The 26,277-nt window shown below is 43.2% G+C and overlaps 1 protein-coding gene across 1 annotated transcript in view; it reads left to right on the forward strand.

Moving 5' to 3' along the window:
* The window catches only part of ALK (ALK receptor tyrosine kinase), a 693,809-nt gene that overhangs the window by 199,804 nt on the left and 467,728 nt on the right, over nucleotides 1–26,277 (forward strand). The window contains exon 2 of the mRNA XM_058551519.1: nucleotides 2,936–3,055. Within this exon, the coding sequence (XP_058407502.1) occupies nucleotides 2,936–3,055 (120 nt within the window). The remainder of the gene's footprint in view (nucleotides 1–2,935; nucleotides 3,056–26,277) is intronic.

A 26,277-nucleotide genomic window follows, 5' to 3' on the forward strand; every position in this document is an offset into this window, starting at 1 on the left:
AATGCAGTACTTTCTTCTTAATATTCTAAATTTATGCATATTCTGTGAACTCACTTCTGTCTTGGTGCTTCCAATTTTATTTTGGCAAACAACTTCATTTACATAGGCTATGTTTTTCTTGGTCTTTATTTTTTCAGGTGAGGAGGCCCATCATTTTGGTTGATCCCTCCATTAGCTCCCCCAGCCTCAGGCAGCAAATCACTACTCACCTTCCTCTGGGGACCATGTGAGCCCAGTCTGCTGGCAGAAATACCAGGAGTTCCTGTAAGGGCAGGATAAAAATTTCTGCTTTTTCTCCAGTATTCATCTTTGAAGTTGCCCAACAATTTATTGACATTTTTTGGATATCAAATGCCTTAAACTTATGTCTTTGGGAATGACCCACAGTGACACCCATGGCTCCTTGCTAGGCTGTGACTCAACCCCCAGAGCCCTTCCTTTTGAATGATTTCAGATATTTTTTATTCCTGAATATATAATCTGGCCCTTGTCCATATTAAATGTCATCTGCCATTTTGTGCCCACTCACAGATTCATAAGTGCTTCCTGAAGTCTAGCCCCATCTGCGTGGTGCTTCACATCAAAGAATTTAATACCATTCCCAGACTACGTGGTTAAGAAAGACATCACCTGGAAACAGGGAAATATCGTGTAGCCTTGATCTTCTCGTTGCTTCAAAATTACTTAAAATTTGAGCTACGCTGATGACTCAGACACAGGGATGCCAATTTTCATTCACACGGGGGGCATTACAGAGGGTTGGTTGTCAGAGTTCTCTCAGACCGCTCACACTGTTGCCCTGTCTAGAGCATACTCAGTGGTGACCTCTGACCTTAGCCATTGCCCTGTGGGGGCCCTGAAGCCCTGTAGAGAGCTGAGGACCACCTGCACTAGTTTATGAGGGCCCATGACGGTGGTGGAAGGAGTGTGGGCTATCGCATTAGAGCAACCTGTTCTTTTGACTCTAGTCTCCTGCCTACTGGCCACGTGGCCACAGACAGGGTTTCTAATCTCTCTCAGCCTCAGTTTCCTTGGCTGCAAAATAAGGACAAATAATAGTACTTATTTACAACATTGTTGTAAGTGACTGTAATCACACGTTTAAAACACTTAGCATAGTGCCTGGTGCAAATGTGCTCAATGCATAGTATTAATTTTTTAAAGATCTAATAAACTCAAAGCTGCTCCTAAGTAGATCTATGTGGCCTTGGGCCTCACCTCTCTCAGCCACATTGCTCATCTATAAATTAGTTGATGTGAGGGTGAAATGAGATGGCTTCTCTCTGAGACTTACTAACACAGCTTCTGACCTATGTCAGCACATTTCATCTGAGCCATTTTGTAGAAATGCTACCAGAAAAATGTATCTGGTCACCAACCAATTCAATTCTGATCTCTTTAGCTCAGATATAGGAGAGGAGTCAAAAACTCTTTTCTAGGTACTCAGGACCCAGCACTTGTAACTCAAACCTTTGGAAGGCAGAGATAAGAATATTTCTTTTGGGAAGGGCACCATAGGATACCCATCCTGTTCTAGTTGCAGGGGCACGTGGTCCTATGGTCAGCTGTGCCCAAGTGCAGCACTTCTAGGTGAAACAGTGGAGGGATCTGGAAAGAAAAGGCTTCCGTGGTCACCCAGGACAGTTCTTTTCTGACAGCATGTGAAGAGGGGTTGATACTAACAGCAGGTTGGAGGCAGGAGAATAGGGCCTGGAGGAGCTGTTACTGGAGATGATGTGGAAGAGACGACGAAGTGCATAGGCTGGAAAAACGTTTCTGCTGCTGCTGCTTCCTTTTATTCTTTCTCTTCTTCCTCTTATTTCTCGTCACTAAGTCACTCCAGATGGTTTAAGAGTAGCAAGCCGGCCCGCTTATGGTAGAGCATGGCCTTTTGATGCTGGGTAAACTTGGGTTCAGTTCCCGATTCCATCGTTGGTTCCTCTGAGCCTCAGTTGTTGCATCTGTAAAATGGGATGATAATGCTTATCTCAGAGAGTCACTGTGAATACCATGTGAGATTATGTGCGTTAAGAGCCTAGTATGGTGCCTGGCCCATGGAAGCTTCAGAAGAATTCCTAGTTCCTTTCCTTCATTTCTCCCCCCACTCAGTCTTGCTACACATCTATCTACTAAACAGAATTGATTCTCAAACTCATCCTTCTTTAAGAGAAAAAGGTTAGCCTGCCATGAAACATTAGCAAATAGTGATTGAGTCAGGGATTTTCTGGGAAGAACTGCATAAGAGCATGCAGTGTGCGTTCATTTGATTTGTAGATATATTATAATTACTTTTCACCACACAAAACCCACTTGAGGTGCTGTTAAAGCAAAGGAATAAAGCTGCTTTTTTCTTTTTCTCTCAACCCTTCTTTCTCTCATGCAAATCAGAAACATTAATCCTTTGTGGCTCCCTGGACTCTTGGCTATAGGAAAACCCATCACTTAGCTTTTTTTTTCCTGAAAATAACATAATTGTCAAAAACTCATAACTTCTGAGTATAATTTCAGCCCTCTCATTGATAAGGTAATAACCCAAGCAAACAACATTAGATGAAGTTATAAGTCTGAACATAAAGTAGAACGGAGGCATTATTTGGATGAGATGAAGTTCTCTACAAAGTTGCACAAATTCTTATAGGGAGAATAGACTTTGGATAGAACTATTAGAACAAGCCATTAAGTAGCCTGGCTTCTAGTTCATCTCCCAGAGGTCTTTGGCACGGCCTTGGTCATTAGATCTGGCTGCCCTTGGTAGAATATGTACACTGAATTCCTGAGGTCAATTCGGTCTACTAGTGGCGCAGTCTTTTTTTTCTCATTTTCCAATGGATGTGATGAAAGCCCTTTAGAAACTTTCTTTCTAATCAATATGAGTGACAGCTGAAAGACACATCCCAAGCAAGTGGATCAGTATTCTCTTTGTTTTTATGTTCAGGTCACAGCTCCTCGGAATCACCGACAAACCTGCCTTCTCTTCCTCCTGATTCTGTTGCATGGAATCTGACCTGGATAATGAAAGATTCCTTCCCTTTCCTGTCTCATCGCAGTCGATACGGTAAGTATGTTTGTGGTACTTATTTGTGATGTGTGGTCACCATCTCAGTTTGTGACTCATGGCTCTCCGGGATCACTTAGCCCCTTCTACAGAGGAAGTCCTTCTGTGCTCTTTGTCTCTACTGGCACCCAGCTCTACCGAATCACTCTAGCCAGACCTGGCCCCTCCAGACTGACAGCTGCATCCTGTATCCTGGAGGGAGCCAAAGGCTTTGTTGCTGTCATATCCCATCCCCCAAGCCTTTATGGTGTATAGTATTCCTGACATCTCCTTATCAATCATTAGATGCAGTGTTTCTTTGCATTTTAACTGGTTTTCTAAATAGAGGGATCTAACTCATGAGTGTTTCTAATGATGGTAATCTCTTGAGGGAGGATTGTTATTACGAGGGTTGCAGGTCTTCCAGGACCCCTCAAGTGACTCTCTTACATTTGGCTATCTCCTTAAAGGTACCCAGGCATGTTCCTAGATATTATTTCAGCTCATTTGATTCTGCAACAACCTTGGAGGTAAGGAGGCCAGATCACATTCCATTTTTACAGATGTAGAAACTGAGCTTAATCAGATCACAGAGAGTGGATTCTCTAACTACAAAACCGAAATTTTTCCTTTACGTTGACTTTTTCTCCCAGGGGCCACCTATTCAGCCTGCTAGGTCCTAGCAACCTTCAGGAGGCCATATTTACATGGTGTAGATTCCTCATTCTCCATGATCATCCTAACAGCTCATGGGAGATGGACCTCTGTAGAGGAAAGAGCAGGTTTGGAGGAGAGCTAATGTATTTCCGGGTGGACAATTTTTCTTCTCTTGAACTCCTCTGGAGTGAACCCCGTGAGGGCAGACACTAAGCTGTGTTTACTCCTCACTTGATCCCATCACATAGAAGACACTCTTAGAGGCTGTGCATGATGAATTGTGAGAAGGCCTCCAGGGATGGAACTCACTCATCAGCCTGATTCAATTAAGTATTTATGAACCCAGTACAGCACTGAGTTCTAGATTCCCTTCCAGGCATATTTACCTATTCCTGATGCTCAGTCTCTGCCCTTGGGCCTGAGCTTTTAAAAATGCACCTAACAGAGATCTTCCACTCACTGCTGTCCCTCATCCATAATGTGGTTAGTCTTGGTTAATAATAGCTGTACCTTTCATTTCAAACTTAAAAGAATAAATGCATGAAAAACCCTAGGGCAGTTTAGGATTATATTCTGCTGGGATGTTTCCTCGTACTTTTAAGCCTCCCCAGTGGGAGAAGAAGATCAGTAGTTGTCAGGATATTCCAGATAAGAATTACTTCTTGATTTTATTTAAGCCAGACATTGAGTGTCATCTTATAAGGGCAAGTGTCTATAAATAATTGAAATCTAGTCCTTTGTATTGTTATTGCCTTCTAACCAGATTTGTGATAAAACCAGACTTTGGATAAGATTTTTGAATTTGCTCTCAAAGTCATTCAGTATCTCCACAGCAATGACAACTTTTATAAAATGCAGAATGTCCAAAAAAGGCAGGTCTACCTCCTGCATAACACAGACGGCACTGTATTTGTTCTCTGAGGAGCATCCAGAAAGAGGTTACAGGTTGACAGGAGAAAGCCACTGGAGTTTATTAAGCTGCTACCTAATGCTGCTTGGCCCTGATATACCTACTTCCTCTCACTGGGCCCCATCTTTCTTATCTGTAAGGTGAAAGTGGAGTGTCATGATGCCTAAGGGCAAAGGAGTAAATCTGGAAGATTCCCAAGATCCCTTTTAAACTCTCCTTGTGGTCTAGAATCCTCATGATTTCCCTTCTTGGCAGAGGAGAGGACCCAAACCATTGGCCAGATATTGCCCAAATGCTCAGTGAGAGTGCCAAATTGCCCAAATGCTTGAGTAGGGTGCCAATCATTATTGCTATTGATTCACAGGATGAGAAGAGCTGATTCTTAATTGGTGGCTCTTTGACTGACTGTGGTGGTAATTTCAGAGCCTTTTCATCTTCTCACTCTATTTAATTCAGCTGAGACTCGTGAAGACCTACCTGCCCCCACCACCACCTCTGTGTGCTTGGTCCAGTGCCAGATGCCGGAGGTGATACAAATACACAACTTGGTCTTGCTCTCTCAGAGTTCATAGGCCAGAGAAATAATTCTGGGGGCAGCTAGGCCCATTGCCACAAAAAGTGCCTCTGGGGGCTAACCCCAGAGCACAGAGGTTGAGGACTCACCCCGAGACCCTTGCAGAGCAAACTGAAGACCAAGACTCCTGTCCCCTTAAGGATGTTTGTGAGGGCTCGGCCCACATGTGTCTATGAACCAAAGAGGCCAGCAGACTCACTGGTGATAAATATACACTTTTCAACTGCCATGAAAGACATTTTAAGAAATGTTAACAACTTCATTAATTTTAAGGCTCAAACTCGGGCAGAGAAATTTGACTGGAAAATCGCCGCCTGAAGGGCTAGTTCTTCAGACAGTGAGATGTAACCAAGTCTCAGCAAGCTGATGTAGGCACTTGAGTGGTGGAGCTTTGTGCCTGGCTGGCTGTCTTCACTTGAGTTCTGGGGAGAAGGCGGGAGGGGGCGACAGGAGTAGCCATCCACAGCCAGACCACAGGCATCATGATGGACAGCGGCGGCTCAGCCCTCTCAGGCAAGCTATCCAGTCCTGAATTGAGTATAGCTTTCTTTTCACTGGTGTTTTATGAGAAGAGACAAGGTGGAGAGAGGCTAATAAGATTTACTCACCCCCAGCCTGTAATTATCTGCTTGAGGAAAAAGTTTGACCTATCTTTTTGAAGTCTCCCCATATTTCTTCTAATTTACATTGGGGCCTTTTATGTTGTGTAAAATATATGCTCTTCAGTGGCATTTGGTATCAGATTCCAGCTCTTTCTCGCCTCTTGTCTTGAATGATGGGAGCCTGCTAATTTCATCATCAACAAGCAGAGAGCAGCACATTCTTCCTCCAAGGCTTTGAAGGAGGGAGGACATCTAAAGAAAGACTTTTTTTCCCTTTTTTCATCAGTTCTGATGCCTTAAGACTTATTTATAGGCTTGACTAAAGGACTGGGCTCTAATTACCTACCCAGATAAAAATCTGTTCCATTCAGTAGCTCTAGGTGCTAGGAGATTGAGGCCACTGGGGTTTTGATCACCTTGAGTTCTAGATCCACAGAAGCAGATGTATCCTGCCCAATTTTAACTCATGTTTGCCCACTCTGGGTGTGGGAAGAATCAGATCAACACTTAGAATAATCAAAGGTTCTTCCTCAGATGAGGAAGAGAAAGAGAACTTTCACTTATTGAAAAAAATGTTTAAGCTTGTTATAAAATTGTGATGGGTGGAAATTACTTTGTATCTCATTTTTATAGAAATGTAAATTGGGGGCCAAAGAAGTTTATTAATGTGCTTCCAAGTTATGGAGCAGGTGAGCAGTTAGACAAGATGGAACTCAGATTTTTCTGACTCCAAGTTGAGTGCTCTTTCTAAACATCACAAAGTTAATTCAAAGATGAATTTCCCTCTCTGTGGAGAGTGCTCTCATTTCCTGGACAACCTGGTATTTGGACTGAATGACCAGTCTGATATCTAAGATTTTGGTCAATTATAGGACCAAGACTTGATATCTCCAAACTGGACTATCCCAGGCGGACCAGGTAATTCGCCTCTTCCTAATCATGAGTATAGGCCCCCTAGGCACCATGGGCAGTCCTGTCTTCCCCATAGTAGACTGTGGTCCCTGTCATGTGTTGAATTGTGTCCTCCAAAAAGATATATTGAAGTTAACCCCTAACACCTGTGAATGTGACCTTATTTGGAAATAGGGTCTTTACAGATGCAAGCAAGTTGAGTCCATACTGGATTAGAGTGCGCCCTAATCCAATATAACTGGTGTCCTTATGAGAAGAGGAAGTAGACACAGACACACAGGATGAATGCCATGTAATGACGGAGGCAGAGATTAGAGTGATGCATCTACAAGCTAAGGAATTCCAAGGATTGCTCTAATCCAGTATAACTGGTGTCCTTATGAGAAGCGAAAACAGACACAGACACACAACCACAGAAGCTAGGAGAGAGGTATGGGACAGACTTTCCCCTAGGAGAGAGAGCAAGGCCCTGATGATGACTTGATTTTGGACTTCTGGCTCCAGAACTGTGAGAGAATAAATTTCTGTTGTTTTAAGCCAGCCCCAGTTTGTGGTACTTTGTTATGACAGCCCCAGCAAACCAATACAATCCTTCATCCCTCTAGTCCTCCAGTGTCCAGAACCTTGACTCCTGGGGAAGAAAGGTTTCTCCCAACATTCCAACATCAGAGCACACCAAAGCCATTGCTGGACTTTAAATAAAAGTTCTATTAACACTTTGTCTGCTTTCAAACCCATGGGGACCCATCCAATTTAGGGGCTGGTGTCTTGGAAAGAAAGAAAAATTAGGCTTTTTAATTACTTTCCCAGCTGCTGAAACCACCATCACCAGTCCTGTTAATGTATCAATTTTTTTGATTGAAAAGACTGGGTAAATTAAATCTCTCTCTCTCTCAAAAAAAGTCAACCTACCACAGAATCAAAAACGGAAAAAAAAGGCCCTCCAGCCCCCTATGGGATTTGCTTCATAGCTCTGGCAGGAAGTCAGCTTGATCACATTTCTGAAATTACGTATTTAATGTGGCTGGCCGTGATCAGCCGTCCACCCTCAAGAACCTGGCATCAGTGAAAAGCAGCTCCCAGCTCCCTTGTGGACCATTGTCACGGCTAAAAGCTTTCTTACCAATTCCGCTGCCCTAACAGGCCTGTGTTCTCTTCCCAGCCTTGCTTCATTGAGCTGGGATGTCAAGTTCTTTCCCAGTCCATGCCTCTGTATTTTTATCTACAACATGGTAAGCAAAAAGCCTCTGGATACATATATCAAAAAAGCTGAGTCGCAAAGGGGACAGCAATGACAGCTGTCATACAGGACCAAGAAGACTGAGCATCCGTCACTCGGAGAACCACTGACCTTCTAGGAGCCAATGAACTCAATCCATGGAAATTAAATAAGAAGAAGTTGGCTTAGGTGTTTCAAGGAGAGATTTGTTTAGAACACTCCATTTGATCATATACCTTGACACATAGAGTGTCACATAGAGTGTCACCATGTAGACACATAGAGTCACTCAATAAATATCAGCGATTTATCTCTACATTAGTGTCAGGTTGAGTAAGGAGAAGCAGAAAGGAAACAAGTCAAATTAAAAGATAAAAGAATGACCAACTGACACAAAGGCAAGAAAAGCAAGCAAAGAGATCCACTTAAAAGAGTTGTCACAGCCAGAGGGGGAAAAACATTGACAAAAAGGAAAGAGAGAGACAGATGGATGAGGGAACAGAGGATAGAAAGACGCATGTGGAAAGAAACAGAAAGACAGATAAATAGAAAGGATCACTCAGGGCTGTCTGTTCTCCTATGCACGCTTTCTTTCTCTCCTGCTAACATGGTCTCAGCTCTCACACCAGGGCTGGCTCCCTAATGTTTGCTCCAATCTTGACCTCTCTCCTGAGGGTCACTCCTGCATCCCTACCTGCCTGCATCATTTCCCCCTTAGTGTGTCTCTGACACCACAGAGAATGGGAGGATGAATGTAAATATTCTTTGAGCACCAACTGTATGCCTAGTCCTACTCTAGGCACAGCAATGATGAGGACAAATAGGACACGCTCCTTTCCACCAAGGAGCTCTCAAGGAAGAGGCTGACATCCTTGATCTACGACAAGTGCAGTAACAGAGGTGTGTTCAAAGCTCCCTGAAACACAGGGAAGAAGGGCCAGTTTTGTAGAAGACTCGTGAAGGTAGGTGTTCTGCAGACAGGGACAGCTCAGCTAGGGCTTGGACCACAGGGACCACAAAGACCAGTGAGAAGGGCATTCCAGGTGGAGGGAATGAAAGTGCAAAGACGTGTTCAGGAACAGGTCAAGCTCAGCGACACAGGGTGTAGAGGACCTGGGAGGAAGCAGCAGGGATGAAAAACAGTTGCTTCTCGGTGTGCCCAGGGTTTAAACATGATCCTACATGTGAAACATAGGTTGGAAAAGGAAGGACAGGAGGGGAATCTGGGAGAGATTCTGGATACAAGGTGAGCATGACTTGGTTGCCCATTCAAGAGAGTCCAGCCTGAGTAACTGAGTTGATGGAGATCCTGTTAACTGAAACAAGGAGGAGGAGAAACATTTGACAAAGAGAGATGGTGACCAAGACATCTAGGTGGAGGGGAGAAGGGGGTGAGATCTGTGTTGAACAAGTTACATTTGAGGTGCCTTCAGGACATCCAGATGCAGATGACCAGTAGAGAGTTGTAAATCCAGATCTTGGCTTTGAAGAGAGAGGTGACATGGAGAGTCATTAGCATAGAGATTGCAGGTGAGGCTGGTGATTGGAAGATGAAGGCCCAGAGGAGATCCAGAATGTTGCGTTTAAGAGGTAAGCAGAGGAAGAAGAGCATGGCAAATAGTCAGAGATGGAGAAAAAGGAAAAATAGGAGGAGATCCAGAAGGTGCTTTAGCCACAGAAGCCAGGAGGTAAAGAATTTTAGATGAAGGAATCTACAGCATTGAAGCCACCCAGAGATAAAGTAGAACAAGGACCATGAGAAGGCCTTTCCTCACCCCAGTAAATTCCTTTTATGTTTTACATTCTTTCTCCCAACCCCCCATGTTTCCTACTTTCTCATTCCAGTCTGTCCCCATTGGTTTGTTTTTCCTTCCCTTGAACCTGTCTCCCTAAAGCCTACCTGCTCCAATTTACAAGGCCCAGTTCAATCTCTGCCTCTACCACAGAGCTTTTCCTGAAGACTCAGGCTTCCCTGATAGCTCTTTCTCCTTGGAATTTTTTTATAATACTAGGTTGGTATCATTCCCCCTCTTGAAATCTGAGAAGATTCTGACTTGTAGAGGAAATAGTAATTTCCTGAACATCCTAAATTCTCCAAGGACGATGCCCATACTTACAAAACCTGGGGCTTCCCTAACATTTCTTTTCAACCAAATCACTTTCCTCATTTGTATTTCATCCCTTTTATGGCCCAAGTGTAAACTAGGTCACCTGATAAAGCAATCATGGATAAATCTATTTTATCCAACCAAAAAACAGAGATGTTAAATGTCACTTCTATCTATCTATCTATCTATCCATCATCTGTCATAGATTCACACACCCAATGAGTGCCTACAATTTGCCAGGCTCTTTGCCCCTGCCCCTCATAGAGATTCTAGCCTAGTTCACTTTTGTCACAGGTTTAAGATGGTCCCAAACATCCATCTGGAAGGTTCTTCTTAAATACTCGTTGTATGATTGTTTTGTATGTGTATTCAGTACTCCTGGGTCTGATGAACCATTAAGCCTAATAGGAAGATAGAGCTTCTTTTTAGATACTGTATAGCAAACATTCACACTCAGCAGCTGGTGACCACATTACCCCAAATTAGAACATCCTGCAAGGTTGTAGACCTCACTTTATCCCCATTTTCTCACCAAAGAAGGTTATATAATGTCTTTCCATGGCACTTTGCATGTCTGATGTCATACTTTTCCTTGTATCCTAGTTATCTGTGGCCCTGCATCATCATGATTCCTAGACTGGAAGTTCTTAGAGGTCAAGAAATCCACGGCTTTATCCCTTTTGTATCCCTAGTACTTAACCCAGTGTTTTGTACTCAGTTGGGTTCTCAATAGATGTAAACTAGATGAAATTGCAATATTTTCTAAACAATCCAGGGATAAACTAAGAGCATACTTGAGTCTCTCAATTCCCAACCTGGAGCTTTTCCTCCCGTGAGGTTCTCTGTTTTAGTAAAAAGTAGAGATGTTCCCACCAGCCCTGTCATTCCTAAAATCATTTTAATTGGTTTCAGAAAATACATGTGTCTAAGGGGAGAACAGTTCCAGGCTGGACATACTTTGGTTTAGAATTCAAAGCTGTGACTTTAAATACTTTGAGCAAGTTTATTTTTTCTCTTTTCAATCTAAAAAAGCATATTCAGCAGACATGAGTGAATTGAGGCATTTTTATTTTGACAGCATTGGGACATCTGAGATTGTACATAGAGAATTTCTAACCAGCCTAGAAAGGCATGTGTCCAAAACATATGCAGGAAAATGACTGATCAAGAGTGAGAAAAATGAGAGGAAATCCTCTTAAAATGAAATGTTTTGTCAAGAGGAACCTCAGATGCAAAACTTTATATCAGAAGAGACCTCAGACTAACAGGACTTTAACCAGCTCATTTGGGTAGATGACTAGAATAATTTGGTCTGTGAGACATTCATAGAGATTGTGAGCTGTGAGAGCCCACAGCAGTCTAGTCAAATATCCTCATCTTACAGATGAGGAAACTGAGGCCCAAGGAGGTAAGTGATCTGCCCAGAGCTAGTGCCAAAGCTGAGATGCAAACCCAGGCCAACTACTTGGCAGAGACCACATCTAACCCCTCCACAGGAGAGGCATGGGTGATGGTTCATATTTTCTCAATACTTGGGCTACATGCATCACTCCCATCTATTGCCTTACCCATCTCATCACTTTATTTAAAATTTTTTTTCCAGTTCTATTGAGAAAAAGTTGACATATATCACTGTGTAAGTTTGAGGTGTACAGCATGATGGTTTGATTTACAAGATTACCACAATAGGTTTAGTTAACATCCATCATCTCATACACATAAAACAAAAAGAAAAGAAAAAAAAATTTCTCCTTGTGATGAGAATGCTTAGGATTTACTCTCTTAACAATTTTCCTATATATCATACAGCAGTGTTAACTACAGTCATCATGTAGTTAACCATAGCCATCATTATCTCCCTAGTACTTATTTATCTTATAACTGGATGTTGTACTTTTTGTCCATCTTCCTCCAGCTCCCCCTCCCCTCCACCTCCTGCCTCTGTTAATCAGAATATGATCTCTTTTTCTATGAGTTTGGTGTTTTGTTTTGTTTTTTAATTAGATTCCACAATATAACTGAGATCACACATATTTTTGTTCCTCTGTCTGACTTATTTCACTTAGCATAATGCCTTCCATCCATGCTGTTGCAGACGGTAGGATTTCTTAATTTTTTTTTTGGCTGAACAGTATAATACTTAGGGATAAATTTAACCACGGAGGTGAAAGATGTCTCTCTGGAAACTACACAAGACTTTGATGAATGAAATCAAAGAAAACACAAATAAATGGAAAGGTATCTTGTGTTTATGGATTGGAAGAATTAATATTATTAAAATTTCAATACTACCAAAAGCCATCTATAGTTTCAATGCAATCTCTATCAAGATTCCCTGGCATTTTTTACAGAAATAGAAAAAACAGTCCCAAAATTTAAACGGAACCATGAAAGACCCTGAATAGCCAAAGAAATCCTGAGACAGAAGAACAAAGCAGGAGGTACCCCACTTCCTGATTTCAAGCTATGCTATAAAGCTATAATAATTAAAACAGTGTGGTACTGGCATGAAAACAGACAGACCAATGGAATAGAATGGAGAGCCCAGAAATAAATCCAAGCATATTCATCAATTAATATTGGACAAAGGAGTTAAGAATACTCAATGGAGAAAATAAATGGTGCTGGAAAAACTGGATATTCACATGTAAAAGAATGTAACTTAACTCTTATCTTATACTACTCATGGAAATTAACTTCAAATGGATTAAAAACTTAAGAGTAAGACCTGAAACCATGAAGCTCCTAGAAGAAAACATAGGAAAAAAGCTCCTTGACATGGGTCTTGGTAATGATTTTTTGGAAATAACACCTAAAGTACAAGCAACTAAATAAAAAATAAGTGGGATTACATCAAACTAAAAACTTCTGCACAGCAAAAGAAACCATCAAAAAGTGAAAAGATAGGGGCAGGCCTGGTGGCGCAGTGGTTAAGTGCACGTGTTCCGTTTCGGCAGCCCGGGGTTCACAGGTTCGGATCCTGGGCAGGCACCTGCGCACCGCTTGTCAAGCCATGCTGTGTCGGCGTCCCGTATAAAGTAGAAGAAGATGGGCACGGATGTTAGCTCAAGGCCAATCTTCCTCAGCAACAAAAAAAAAAAAGAGGAGGGTTGGCATCAGAAGTTAGCTCAAGGCTGATCTTCCTCACAAAAAAAAAAAAAAGTGAAAAGACAGCCTGTGGAACTGGAAAAAATATTTGCCAATCTTCACATTAATTCCTTGGGTCTCCATCAGCCCAGCAGATCCGTGCTGTCCCAAGGGTTGCGTCCATGTAGGGTTAATACCATCCTGCTATGGATGAACCCACTGCCAGGCTCAGTCTAGTTGCCTCATGATCACCTGGGGAGCTTCTTAAAACCAAGATTCTGGGACCCTCAAACTGTAGGAGTAGGTTTGGGAGCCACAGATCTTTTGTTCTCCTCCTCGTTGCCTATTTAAATCTCCTCTGTAACATCCAAGCCAGCAGTCTTCCAGCCTCTGTCTGAAAGCAAAGTGCAGAGCAGTTGGGGAAGAAACTCAAGTTGGGATCTGAGACATGGAATTCATTCCCAGCTCTGATTCTTGTGAGTTTTATTATCTTCAGCCTGTAAGCTACTCTCTTTGATTCTGTTTGTTGTCTGAAAAATGGGAATGGTGATGATTCCTAATCGACAGCATCACTATAAGGACTAACTACGTGGACAGATTTCCATGTGACCGGAGCACAGGCATTTCTATAATGCTTTCTAAAGAGGAATGAGACCCATTCCAGGGAGAGGCCAAGAGCCTGCATTTTGGTGGCATGGCTCTATTTGCTGGAAGATTTTTTCTCAAAACTCTTTAAGTCCCTAGTTTTGCCCCCTGGAACCTGAAAGCGCTTTACCTTTAACCATGATACTATCTGAGCTGGGATTTAAGCCCATGAGGTCCAGCTTCAAAATTCATACAACTACACTAAAATAAGCAATACTAGTTCCCCACCTGCCTGGAATAACATTATTCCTTCTTCTATTTGTAAAAATCTTCCTGTCCAAACCTTTACCGTCTGTCAAAATCCTTTCATCCTTCAAGACGCAGCCCAAAACTTGCCTCCTCCATGAGCCTCTGGTCCTTCCAGGAAGAAAGTATTTCTTGTTCTGTGTCCGCGTGGCCTCATCATGTCTGCTTACTTTGAGAGTCAGGTGTGAATAAGTCCATCCGCCCAGTTGGACTAGGAGTCCCTGAAGGGCACAGGGTCCGTGCTAGGGCAGCCTGGCATCTGCTTGTTTTTTCAGATTGACATCAGGGAGGAACCCCATTTTCACCTCCAACATCCAGCAGATCCTTATCATCAGAGTCAGAAGAGTAAGTGGGGAGGGTCATTTTGCATGTTCTGAGGTCGAGACCTCCCATGATGATCAGCCTCCTCTGGTTGTTGTGGACGCCACATTGCTCAGAGCTCTCCTCCAACCTTCTGGTTTCACAAATGATCCCATTTGGATGGATGTCATGCTGAGCAGTGTACAGACTACTAGGGTTTTCACCATGCTCTCTGGAGCCAGCTTCATTTTGTGGGAGACCCCATGTTCTGCATGAACACTTCCTGGAAATCTCAGGCAAAGAACTGGACTGGAAGTCCAATCTGGGTTCTGGTCTCTGCTCTCTTACTTCTCCAGACCCTAGGCTATGCCCCTTTGGCCAAGTCACTTCACCCTCCTGAGCTTCAATTTTCCCATCTGCAAAATGAGCAGGCTGGGCTAGTTAACTTCAAAATGTCTGGGATTTTAATTATTTTCAATTTTCTGTTCTGGGATAAAAAGCAAAGTCCCATTTCTTCAATCTGTAACATTGTTACGGCAACAAATAAGAGAAATGAGAAGCTTTCTGTGCGTATCTCCCACCATCATGGGCATGCGTGTACACAAACTCTCTTCTGAGACTGTCTTCCGAGGCTGTGTTTATATAATTGATTGATTGAAGGAGACTTGGCCCTTCTTTGCTGCAGCTTGATCATAAGTGAGCTAAACAGATGTCTTGAATTGGGTGATTGGTTCCCAGATGCATTCTAGGGAGCTAGCTGGTGGAAAGGAAGTGAGTGAGTTCAGTTCTGGGGCCCCATGACAAATGAATAGTGGTTGTGGGTAGGGGTGGGCAGGGGCCAGGTTTTATACTTAGTCTTATGAAGTCAGTGACCAGATGTTGATGGCAGCTGGTGGATTAATATCAAAGGTGACTGATGGGCTAAGTGCCCCTTTAGGAGATAACCCAGAAATGGGGAGTAGAAGTCCCTAATCATCCAAGCCTGGGCTGGAAGTCAGGCCTCTTGGGATTCTGCTGACCAGCTGGCTAGAGCCAAGTTAGAAAGCTTGTTTGGGCCATCTGCCCAAAAGGGGAAATTGGTCTTAGAATGGTAGAGATGGAAGAGACCTGAGGATAATTTTATTCCACCGCTTCATTTTTCAGATGAGGAAACTGGGGCCTAAACAAGTTAAAGGACTTGTCTGAAGTCATACTACAGAGCCAGGGCTAAAGCCAAGCTCTTCTTTCTCAAGGTCTAGTGTGACTTCATGTCCAAAGGGAAGCTCGATCAGCACATCTAAAAGCAAAGATTGAGTAAAGAGCTTCAACAAGTTTTGACATAGTCAGAGCTTTCTGCCTTCAGTGCTGGACATGCACCACTTTCCCTCCCCTCTGCCGTGGCTGACCCCTGGAGCCACCTGAAGAGCAAAAACAATGACTTCCATCATTTAATAATAATCAAGCTATGTGCAAGACACCACTCTAAGTGCTTGACATACATCCAGGCATGCCTTGGAGATATTGCGGGTTCAATTCCAGACCACTGCAATAAAGTGAATATCACAATAAAGCAAGTCACACAAATTTTTTGTTTTTTCCAAGTGCATATAAAAGATACGTTTAGACTATAGTATAGTCTATTAATTGTGCAATAGCATTATGTTTAAAAAAATATATACATACCTTAGCTGAAAATACTTTATTGCTAAAAAATGCTAATTATTGTCTGAGCCTTCAGTGAGTCATAATCTTTTTGCTGGTGGAGAGTCTTGCCTTGATGTTGATGGCAGCTGATTGATCAGGGTGGTGGCTGCTGAAGGCTGGGGTGGCTGTGACAATTTCTTAAAATAAGACAACAATGAAGTTTGCCACATCGATTGACTCTTCCTTTCATGAGAGATTTCTCTGTAGCGTGCGATGCTGTTTAATAGCATTTTACCCACAAGAGAACTTCTTTCAATATTAGACTCAATCCTCTCAAACCCTGCCGCTGCTTTATCAACTAAGTTTTTGTAATATACTAAATCGTTCATTGCCATTGCAACAATTTCCACAACATTTTTGGCAGAAGTAAATTCCATCTCAGAAAACCACTTTCTTTGCTCAACCATAAGAAGCAACTTCTCATCCATTAAAGTTTTATCACGAGATTGCAGCAATTCCTTAACATCCTCAGGTTGCAATTCTAATTCTAGTTCTCTTGCTATTTCCACCACATCTACAGTTACTTCCTCCACTGAAGTCTTGAACTCTTCAAAGTCATCTATGAGGGTTGGAGTCAACTTCTTCCAAACTCCTGTTAACGTTGATATTTTCACCTCTTCCCATGAATCACAAATGTTCTTAGTGGCATCTAGAATGGTGAATACCTTCCAGAAGATTTTCAATTCCCTTTGCCCAGATCCGTCAGAAGAATCACCATCTATGGCAGCTATAGCCTTACGAAATATATTTCTTTTTTTGTGTGTGTGTGTGAGGAAGATCGGCCCTGAGCTAACATCCATGCTAATCCTCCTCTTTTTGCTGAGGAAGACCGGATGTGAGCTAACATCTAGTGCCAATCATCCTCCTTTTTTTTTACCCAAAGCCCCAGTAGATAGTTGTATGTCATAGTTGCACATCCTTCTAGTTGCTGTATGTGGGATGTGGCCTCAGCATGGCCGGAGAAGCGGTGTGTCGGTGCGCGCCAGGGATCCAAACTCGGGCCACTAGTAGCGGAACGGGTGCACTTAACTGCTACGCCATGGGGCCAGCTCTGAAATGTATTTCTTAAATAAGACTTGAAAATCAAAATTACTCCTTGATCCATGGGCTGCAGAATGGACATTGTGTTGAAAGCAACATTAGTCTCGTTGTACATCTCCATCAGAGCTCTTGGGTGACTAGGTGCATTGTCAGTGAACAGCAATATTTTGAAAGGAATCTTTTGTTCTCAGCAGTAGGTCTCAACAATGGGCTTAAAATATTCAGTAAACAATGTTGTAAACAGATGTGCCCTCATCCAGGCTTTGTTGTTGCATTTATAGAACACATGCAGAGTAGATTTAGCATAATTCTTAAGGGCCCTACTATTTTTGGAATGGTAAATGAACATTGGCTTAAAGTCACCAGCTGCATTAGAGAGTGAGCCTGTCCTTTGAAGCTTTGAAGCCAGGCACTGACTTCTCCTCTCTAGCTATGAAAGTCCTAGGTGGCATCTTCTTCCACCTAGGAAAACATCTTCAATGTTTTGTCTACATTGAAAATATGTTATTTAGTCAATCCACCTTCATGAATTATCTTAGCTAGATCTTCTGGACAACTTGCTGCAGCTTCTACATCAGCACTTGCTGCTTCACCTTGCGCTATTATGTTATGGAGGTGGCGTCCTTCCTTAAACCTCATGAATCAACCTCTGCTGTCTTGAGACTTTTCTTCTGCAGCTTCCTCACCTCTCTCAGCCTCAGTAGAATTGAGGAGAGTTAGGGCCTTGCTCTGGATTAGGCTTTGGTTTAAGGGAATGTTGTGGCTACTTTGATCTTCTATCCAGACCACTAAAACTTTCTCCATATCAGCAATAAGGCTCTTTTGCTTTCTTATCATTCGTATGTTCTCTGGAGTAGCATTTTAATTGTTTTTCAAGCACTTTTCCTTTGCATTCACAACTTGGCTAATTGTTTTGCTCAAGAGGCCTAGCTTTTGGCCTATCTCAGCTTTCGACTGCCTTCCTCACTAAGCTTCATCATTTCTAGCTTTTAATTTAAAGTGAGAGACATGTGTCTCTTCCTTTCACTTGAACACTGAGAAGCCATTGTAAGGTTATTAATTTGTCTAATTTCAGTATTGTTGTGTCTCAGGGAATAGGGAGGCCCGAGGAGAGAGAGACGGGAGAACGGCTGGTCAGTGGAGCAATCAGAACACACACAGCATTTATCAATTACGTTCATTGTCTTATATAGATGTGGTTTGTGGCATCCCAAAACAATTACAATAATAACATCAAAGATCACAGATCACAGATCACCATAACAAATGTAATAACAATGAAAAACCTTGAAATGTTGTGAGAGTTACCAAAATGTGGCTCAGAGAGATGAAGTGAGCAAATGCTGTTGGAAAATGGCGCTGATAGACTTGCTCCTGACGTAGGGTTGCCACACACCTTCAATTTGTGAACAACACAGTATCTGCGAAGCACAGTAAAGCAAAGCACAGCAGAACAAAGTGTGCCTGTCTTGCATGTAATCCTCCTCATGACAAGTCCCTGAGGCGGTCCCTGCTTTAATCCCCAGTTTACAGATGAAAAAATTGAGGCACAGAAAGCTTAAGTAATTTGCCCCGAGATATACAGCTAGTAAAGTAACGAAGCCAAGCTCTCGCCTTGAGCACCCTGAACCCATGCAGCATCTATGCCTCTAATTATTCCCCAGACCCCCTGGTGCCCCTCTGAGGTTTTGATATAAAACAGGGCAAGGAAAGAGGATACTTGTTTAGTCAGTGTCTCCGTGGGTCTTCCAAGGTCAAGTCAGTTTAGCTCATCCCTAGTTTTCTGGTGGTAAATCTAAGGCACAGGGAGACCAAGTGCTGTGTCCTGCATCACAAGACCAAGGTGGTAAGAACATCCATCCAGAGTCTCTCATAGTTACGAAATCACTTCCAGACTCATTTCCTTATTTGATTGTCACAGCAGATATCATTATTATTATTATCATTATTATTATCATTATTATTATTATTTTGATGAGCATCATTATTGTGATAATTCTCTCTGGTTTATACATGAGGAAACCAAGACTCCAGTGTTAAATGAATTGCCCAAAAGTACAAGGCTGATTGGCCCAGAGCTGGAAGAGTTTCCAGGAGTTCTGTAGTGATCTTTCCTTTTCACTCCTAGGCCACTGCTTTCCCTCCCTCTGTTCTCACCATAGCTTCTGGCCTGTGCACAGACCTGCACACCAGCAGAGAGCTTCCTGCAACCATCAAAAGGCAGTGTGTTGACAGAAGGGTACATCTAGGAGGAGAGAAGCCAGAAAGCCTTATTGGAGATTATGTGAGCCATATAATCATTGGGAGATATTTGAAACCTAGCCATGTATGTTTTTGCCAGCTTATTCCAGAAAAACAGTATGGATTTTTGAGAATTTTCCTAGTTGTTTAAGGTATTGTTTTCTTTGTTTGTTACTCACAGCTTCGAATAATAATACTAAAAATCACAGGGTTAGGAACTGAATTTTAGTACCAATTCTTCCACCCACCCACTGTGCATCCTTTGGCAAGCTCCATCATGTCCTGGGCCTCAGTTTCTTCATCTCAGATGGTCCCCAAGGTCCCTCATGACCCTGAAGGTCAATGATTGGAAAGTTCTGGAGAATCTCTTGAGAAAAGGAGACCCTGCTTTATGTCTCAGGATTGTTGGCTGCCGAAGGAGTTCCCTTGAGCTGGATACAATCCTTAAAGGACTTACAGTGTTTTGAGAATGTTGGTTTCTGGGGCTTTATTTAATGAACTGTAGCTTCAAATATGGATGCCTCTAAAGGCCGCCTATAAGAGAATTGCCACATGTGCATGATGCTTCATATGGTTCTTTACTGAATACACAAATCAGGCTTGTCAGGAATACATTGGCATTGGTATATGCCTCCTATGAAGCGATCTAGTCTCAGCTTAAATATGCCACTAAGCAAGCCTGAGAAGTGAGAGCTGGTGAATCAGTAATTCTGACGTTCAGCTTGGCCCAGGCCTGGTTCTGCCTGGAAAGGATGGCATTCACAAAGGCCTCCACAGCTAGGAGAAATGCCTTCCACACTGTGTGTGAAGGACTCTCTGACTAGCCACATGACCCTGAGTAAATCTTGTTCCTTGCCTAGGTCTTGGTTTTTTTCACCTGTCCAATGGGAGAAATGGTTGACTTCAAATGTCACTTCAAATTCTAACAGCCTCTGACTCTGTGCATATCACCTATAGGCAAACGTGCCAATCTTCCCATGGTACCACAAAATACTGAGGAAATAGTCATCTGCCATCAGTTGGAATGCCCCACATAAATACCATTTCTCATGGTAAACAGGAGGCTGTGTTCAAAAAGGGCATGACTATACAAATTCTGAATCAGCTAATGTGGTTTGGGAATTTCTCCATTCCAAGCACGTGCATCGTCTCATTGCATCCTCCTAGCAGTTCTGGGAAGTTAGTCTTATCACTGAGATGACCGAGGCTCAGAGAAAGTGAGAGTGCCCACATTGCACAGCTGACAGGTGGCAGAATTGGAGTCAAATCTCAGTTCTTGTGCTCTCTCTCTGAAAAACAATCATGATGATATTAATGTCACTTAATGAATAAGACATACGGGTATAGACACATAGGAAAATATTACAGGGCTGAGTGGAACCATAGAGACCACCATTCAACAAGTGAGAGTGTCAGATCCAACATTGGGCCATCTGCATCCCTGGAGTTAAACATCGATTCAAGATAACTACAGACACAAAAGCAGTTTTAGCAGGAAAATAACCCCAAGACAAAATCATGATCATGTTGCCATATTTTAAGTGAATAGCAAACCTGATAATTCTCTGTGTTCAGATGCAGATCCCATGGCCAAGTATCCAGTTGGATAAACTCTCTCATGGGCCCCTGATGGCCATGGAAGTCTTGCCTACCCTCAGTTCCCTTAATGGGGACGCCTGGTCCGACCCAAGAAACACAGCAGATATCCTGGCAGAAGTCAGGAAATCAAGATAGGAAGTTTGAGCCCCGGACCTTACTGCACGTGTGGCCTTGGCTTCCCGAGCCACACACCCATTGGGATTAAGACTTGGATCTTGGAATTACCCTGACTTGGTCCTCACCTAGGGCATCTCAGGTCTGACTTTGTAGAGGTGAGATCAGGGCCTTCAAGGACAGCTAAGATGCTCCGGCTCCTGGCCCGCCTCTAGCTTGGCCCGGCCTGCCCCTCCGTGGCTCCAGTTCCTATCCTTCCTCACTGCTGGTCTTGACTCCTGTTGGTGTCTGTGGCTCCAAATGAGGGGAGCTATTTTTCTGCCTTTTCAAGTCGTAATTTCCTGTATGTAAGATACTGACTTCAAGGCCTCAGGGCTCTCAGGGAGGAAGCAGATCAGTGAAAGCCCGCTCTGTCACTTCCTATCTGAGTAACTCAGTTGTGACTTCACTCCTCTAAGCCCCAGTGTCTTCATCTGTTAAATGGGGATAATCCTTCCTACTTCATAGGGATTCAATAAGATAATGATGGAAGGTGCTCGGCATAGTGTCTGACCACAGTAAGCCCTCATTAAACACCAATTATGAAAAGACATCCCGAGGTCTTCATGGAGTCCTCCCCTCGGGGCTCGCGGCCTTCTATAAACACATACCCAGTGCTGCCAGAGTCAAGAAGGTAAGTGAGACCCCAAGCTTGACTTCCAAAACACTCATAATAAGAGTCAAAATGAAGAAGGGTGAAGTAGTATGGGATTGATAATCATGGTGTTCTTCTCTTTTTTTATGACTCTGCTTTTCACCTGTAATATTTATTTCCAAACCTCATAGTGGGCAGAGACTGAGTGACATCAACAAGCGGGCTCCTGTGGACCTGACCCAGGGTGGCTGTTCTTTAAGGCCTCTGCCACCCTGTGGTCACCTGGAAACCAGCTAGCCCTGGAGCGGGTGTCTTAAAAACTGAAAGAGGTTGCTGGTCCCCTGACCCGAATTTGACTCAAGATGACTGAGGAAATTAGTGAGAGGTCCTCCGTCTCTGCCTGAACAGCCAATGCTAGTTTCCTAGGCACAGGACTTGGGCATGGCTGTTTTAGTAATCTTGCACATTCCTAAAGGCTAGGTTCCACCCTCAGATTCAGTGTCAAGATTGGTGGTCATTGCCAATTCCTTTACAGCCAAGGGAGTTTGATAAGGGGCCTGGGCATCTCTCTGGGTAGGACTACCACAGGGCTTTTCTGGTCAGTTACTGTAATACTCATCTGAATGGCTGCATTTTATACTAGAACAATGTCTTGAAGCTACTTGTTAATGAATTCAGTTTTTGAAATGTGACTCATACCCTGAAAGGTTTCAGAATATAGGTACAAACGGATAAAAATGCATGAAAACGCACACACACACACACACACACTCACACTCACTCACTCACCCAGGAACAGTCATCTGTAAAACTTGCCTGAGTTTTCCTTCTTAATTCTTTGAGAAACCTGAGTCCCCATGGAGGGTGGTGTGTGTTCAGCCTCCTTCCATGGGAATCTACTTCTAGGTGTGGCAACAAGCCCTTGTTTAGAGGCAGGCAGTGTGAAAGTGACTGATGGTCTATAGATATGATTGTGTTGGCCCAGGATGAGCCCTATAGAATCACTGACCTTCAGAGCTGGAGGGCACCATAGAGAGCATATGCTTCATTTCTTTCAGTTTTCAAATGCAAAAAATTAGGCATAGAGAGGAGAATGGACCTACTGAGGTCCCTCAGCTGTTATGTGCAGAACCGAGCCTGGAACCATCCTCACTGCTCTGCCAAGAACTCTTCCTTCACAGCACTTGACACTCCTCTTAGTAGGTGAACTGTTTCCAGAAGATTCCATTACCTTATCGTTCTTCCATGATGGAAGTGACTAAAAAGTGGGTAGCAAGTGATTTCAGCTATGTGATCAGCAGGCTCTGAAAAGTTTGTCTTTTTCTCATTGCTGTTTTTCAATGGTTAGATTCTCCCAGGCCCTAACAGGTACATAAAGTAAAGTTGAGATCTCTGGATTCTTCCAAAGGTCACAGTTACTTTGCAAAATGGGCCTGACAGAGGAATTATAGATCTGTCCTATTAGGGTATTAGGGAAGCCTTGGCGGATATGAAAAGGTTGCAGACTTTGGGTCTAATGATAACCAAAATATAACACTTCATAGGTTTCTCATATATTATTTAATTTAATCTGTCAGCCCTGGATTAAGATTCTGAAGCTGTGGAGGTGTGATGAAAAACGCCTGAGTCTTCATCGTTATCCAGTCCTGGTTTACATTCTGGGTCGGCCTCAGGGTAGTCCTTGATCTTTGGGCAAGTAGAGTAAAATTCCTAAGCCTCAGTTTCCTCGTCTGTAGAGAGAAGACATTGTCCACTTCTCAATATTGTTCCGCAGATTAAATATAGTGATGTAAGAAAATCACCTAGCGCAGTTCCTGGCAGACAGCAGGGGGTCAGTGAATGTTATTTCCCACCCCTTCCCTTTGGCGGGGACCTTCTCAGCCATTGGGTTGCTTAAGGCTGAACACTTCACTAAAGCCCTTGATCCCTCTGAGTCCTGTCTGTAAAATAGACTCTTCAGTCCCTACTGCCCAGGGATTGAGTCAGAGGAGGGTTAAAGAGAGAGAGATTCAAGAAGTACCCTAGGTCTAGAAACTCAGAAATGGCCTAAGGAAAATGAGACTTAATGTGGTGTTTTTAAAGAAGATGAGTCCCAGATATTATTACTCTAAAGGCACTGAGGCTAGCTTGGGAGACAGAAACTTGTCTCAATGTTTTATAAGAAATTAAATCAGAATGTAGAAAAGCGCAATTCAATTTCATCCAAAATGAGCAGTAATGTTAACTCCGTTCCTACTTAAAGCCAAAGAGTACAGCTTTGACAGCTAAAGGGAGGCTACCCCAGAGCAGGAATTTTGAAATGAACCTATTTGGTAATAGGAGTATGTGCCTAGCCTGTTTCACTAGGCATGCTCTGTCCCCAAGACAGCTGATTATCAGACTCTCCAGAGTTCAAAGATCCCAGGACTGATGATGCTCCACGTTGGGACTGTATATTCTGTTGTCTGTCTAATATGCGCACAGGCAGTGTCCGAGCTGGCATACCACACCTCTGTCCCAAATGAAAATAGGATGACTTTAATTGGAGGTGAAAAGTCAAGATAGAGATGGGCAGCAGAGGTTGAAGCTTTGGGAAAGGCACCAGTAGTTGTCGATGTGGGCTGAGGGTTGCTGTTAGCTTTCTCTTCCATCTTCTGACTTGGTCATTCACTAATATAGATGGATCTTTATGACCATCCCCAGAGGAGCAAGGTTTAATGGCTACACCTTTCATTATAAGGATAATTTTTTGTGCTGCAAAGAACAAAATGTTGGATCAGTTTTACTGGCATTCTGCTATCAATACCAACTGCCTGGTAAGCAAGTCTTGAACATTAAGGCAGACTGCAATTCACGGACACCAACTTACAGCAGCAGGTCAGCCCCCAGAGGCAGGTAGAAAGTCTCCAAGGCTGATAAAATATGTAGGCAGCGAGTGGCATGTCAACTCAAACTAGGCCAGCTCTGCCCGTTTCTGCTTGCCGTTATAAAGGTGAATTGTCTGAATCATGAAAGGGCGAGTGGTATTAACCTTAGGACCAGAAGAATGGCATCTCCTGGAGAGCAGCTGGTACATAAATCTCTACTGGCCGGGAAGCAGAAAGATACTTAGTAGAGGTGTAATTGAAGGATTTTTTTATTCCTCCCTAAACTCAGATAGTTTGGCTAGTGTCAATGGGAATTATTTTACTCTCACTCTGGGGCAGGGCCAGCTGCGTATGGGTGTGATTAAAGGACAATCCAATGACCTACGGCCTGCGCTAGAATCAGCCCCACTTCTCTGCATTCTGAAATTCCCAACACCAGACTTGTCTTGGAAATCAAGGTAGCAGTAGCCCCAGCAGCAGCTGTTAAAATACACAACATTAATTGGGAGTTAGCACCCATTAGCACCACTGCACGGATTGATTTATCAAATTAGCTGTAACCCCTCTAAGAGCAAGGACTTTGAAATCTTAAAAAAGTCCAATCGAGAAGGAACTTTAGAAAATACCTGGTCTGGGTCTCATTTTGTGTTTGAGGAACTTGAGGCCCAGAGAAGTTAAGTGGCTTGTCCAAGGTAACCAACAAATTAGTGGCAGAGCTGGAGCTGGAACCCAGGTTTTGCTGAGTGCTTGTTTCTAGAATCATCTAATCTAAACCCTTTGCTTTGCAGATGAGGGCACCAAAATCAACACACGAGAGGCAACTGGCCCAATCTGGACACAAACCAAATTCCCCATATTCCCAGTTCAATGGTCCGTCCTTTATATCACATTCTCTCTTTCTTTGCATCCACATGGCTGAGGGGAGACCATGAAGAAAAAGGTGGCTGAATAATTTGCATTTTAGCACATATCCTGTTGATCCATCAGCAAACATTGAGAGCTTACCACATACAAAGTACTTCGACCACTTTGGGTAATATACAATGAGTAAGGAAGGGAAAAGAGAAGGTGAGTTATCCTAAAAGTAGGGCAGGAATGGAATGATTTGGACACAAGGATAATTCCCCCCAAAAACCTCCCCAACAAATCATAAAAAGTCTCAGGGCATGACCTCTTTCTGCCCCCCTGGTCTCTCTCTCTTTACCCAGTGACCTTCCCCATTCCCTTCCCAAGAGAGAATAAGCCCTGATTAGCTGTCATAGCCTAGGCCCTCTTCTCCGGAGGGGGTTGTAGGGTAGCTGATAGGGCTGGCAAACAGGGCTGTGAGTAAGACTTGTGTTCCCTTTGGCCTGTCTCTTCTCAGACAGGACAGGACCTGACTAGGATTTTTCCTGAGCATCCACTTGGCCCAGGCTCATATATAGATAATGCATTATCCAATTAGTTCTTAACAGCAAACTCCACAGGTAGATATTATCATCCCCAACATACAGGTGAGGAAATTTGAGGCCAGAAAGGTTAATTTTCTTGCCTGGAGTCACCCAGCTGGTAAGTGGCAGAGCCAGGCTTAGATTCAGACCTATCTGGTTGCAAAGCCAGGCTGCCCACTTGACTTCAGGCCCTCTCCATGTCACCAGGTAACCTCACAGGATACACAGCTTCTCACGGTCCAACCTGTTAGCTCTTTTTTTTCACCTGCCTTTTCTGAGGACACCTCCCATAATCTGAATTATATGAAGGACACTTTTTCTCTCGCAGTCCCCTTTTCACCAATATGGAGCCTAGCCACCTGTGGAATTGGCAACTCACTACCCCTGGATAGGGT

The sequence above is a fragment of the Diceros bicornis genome, chromosome 12 (genome assembly GCF_020826845.1).
Source record: "Diceros bicornis minor isolate mBicDic1 chromosome 12, mDicBic1.mat.cur, whole genome shotgun sequence".
NCBI classification, from domain to species: Eukaryota; Metazoa; Chordata; class Mammalia; order Perissodactyla; family Rhinocerotidae; genus Diceros; species Diceros bicornis.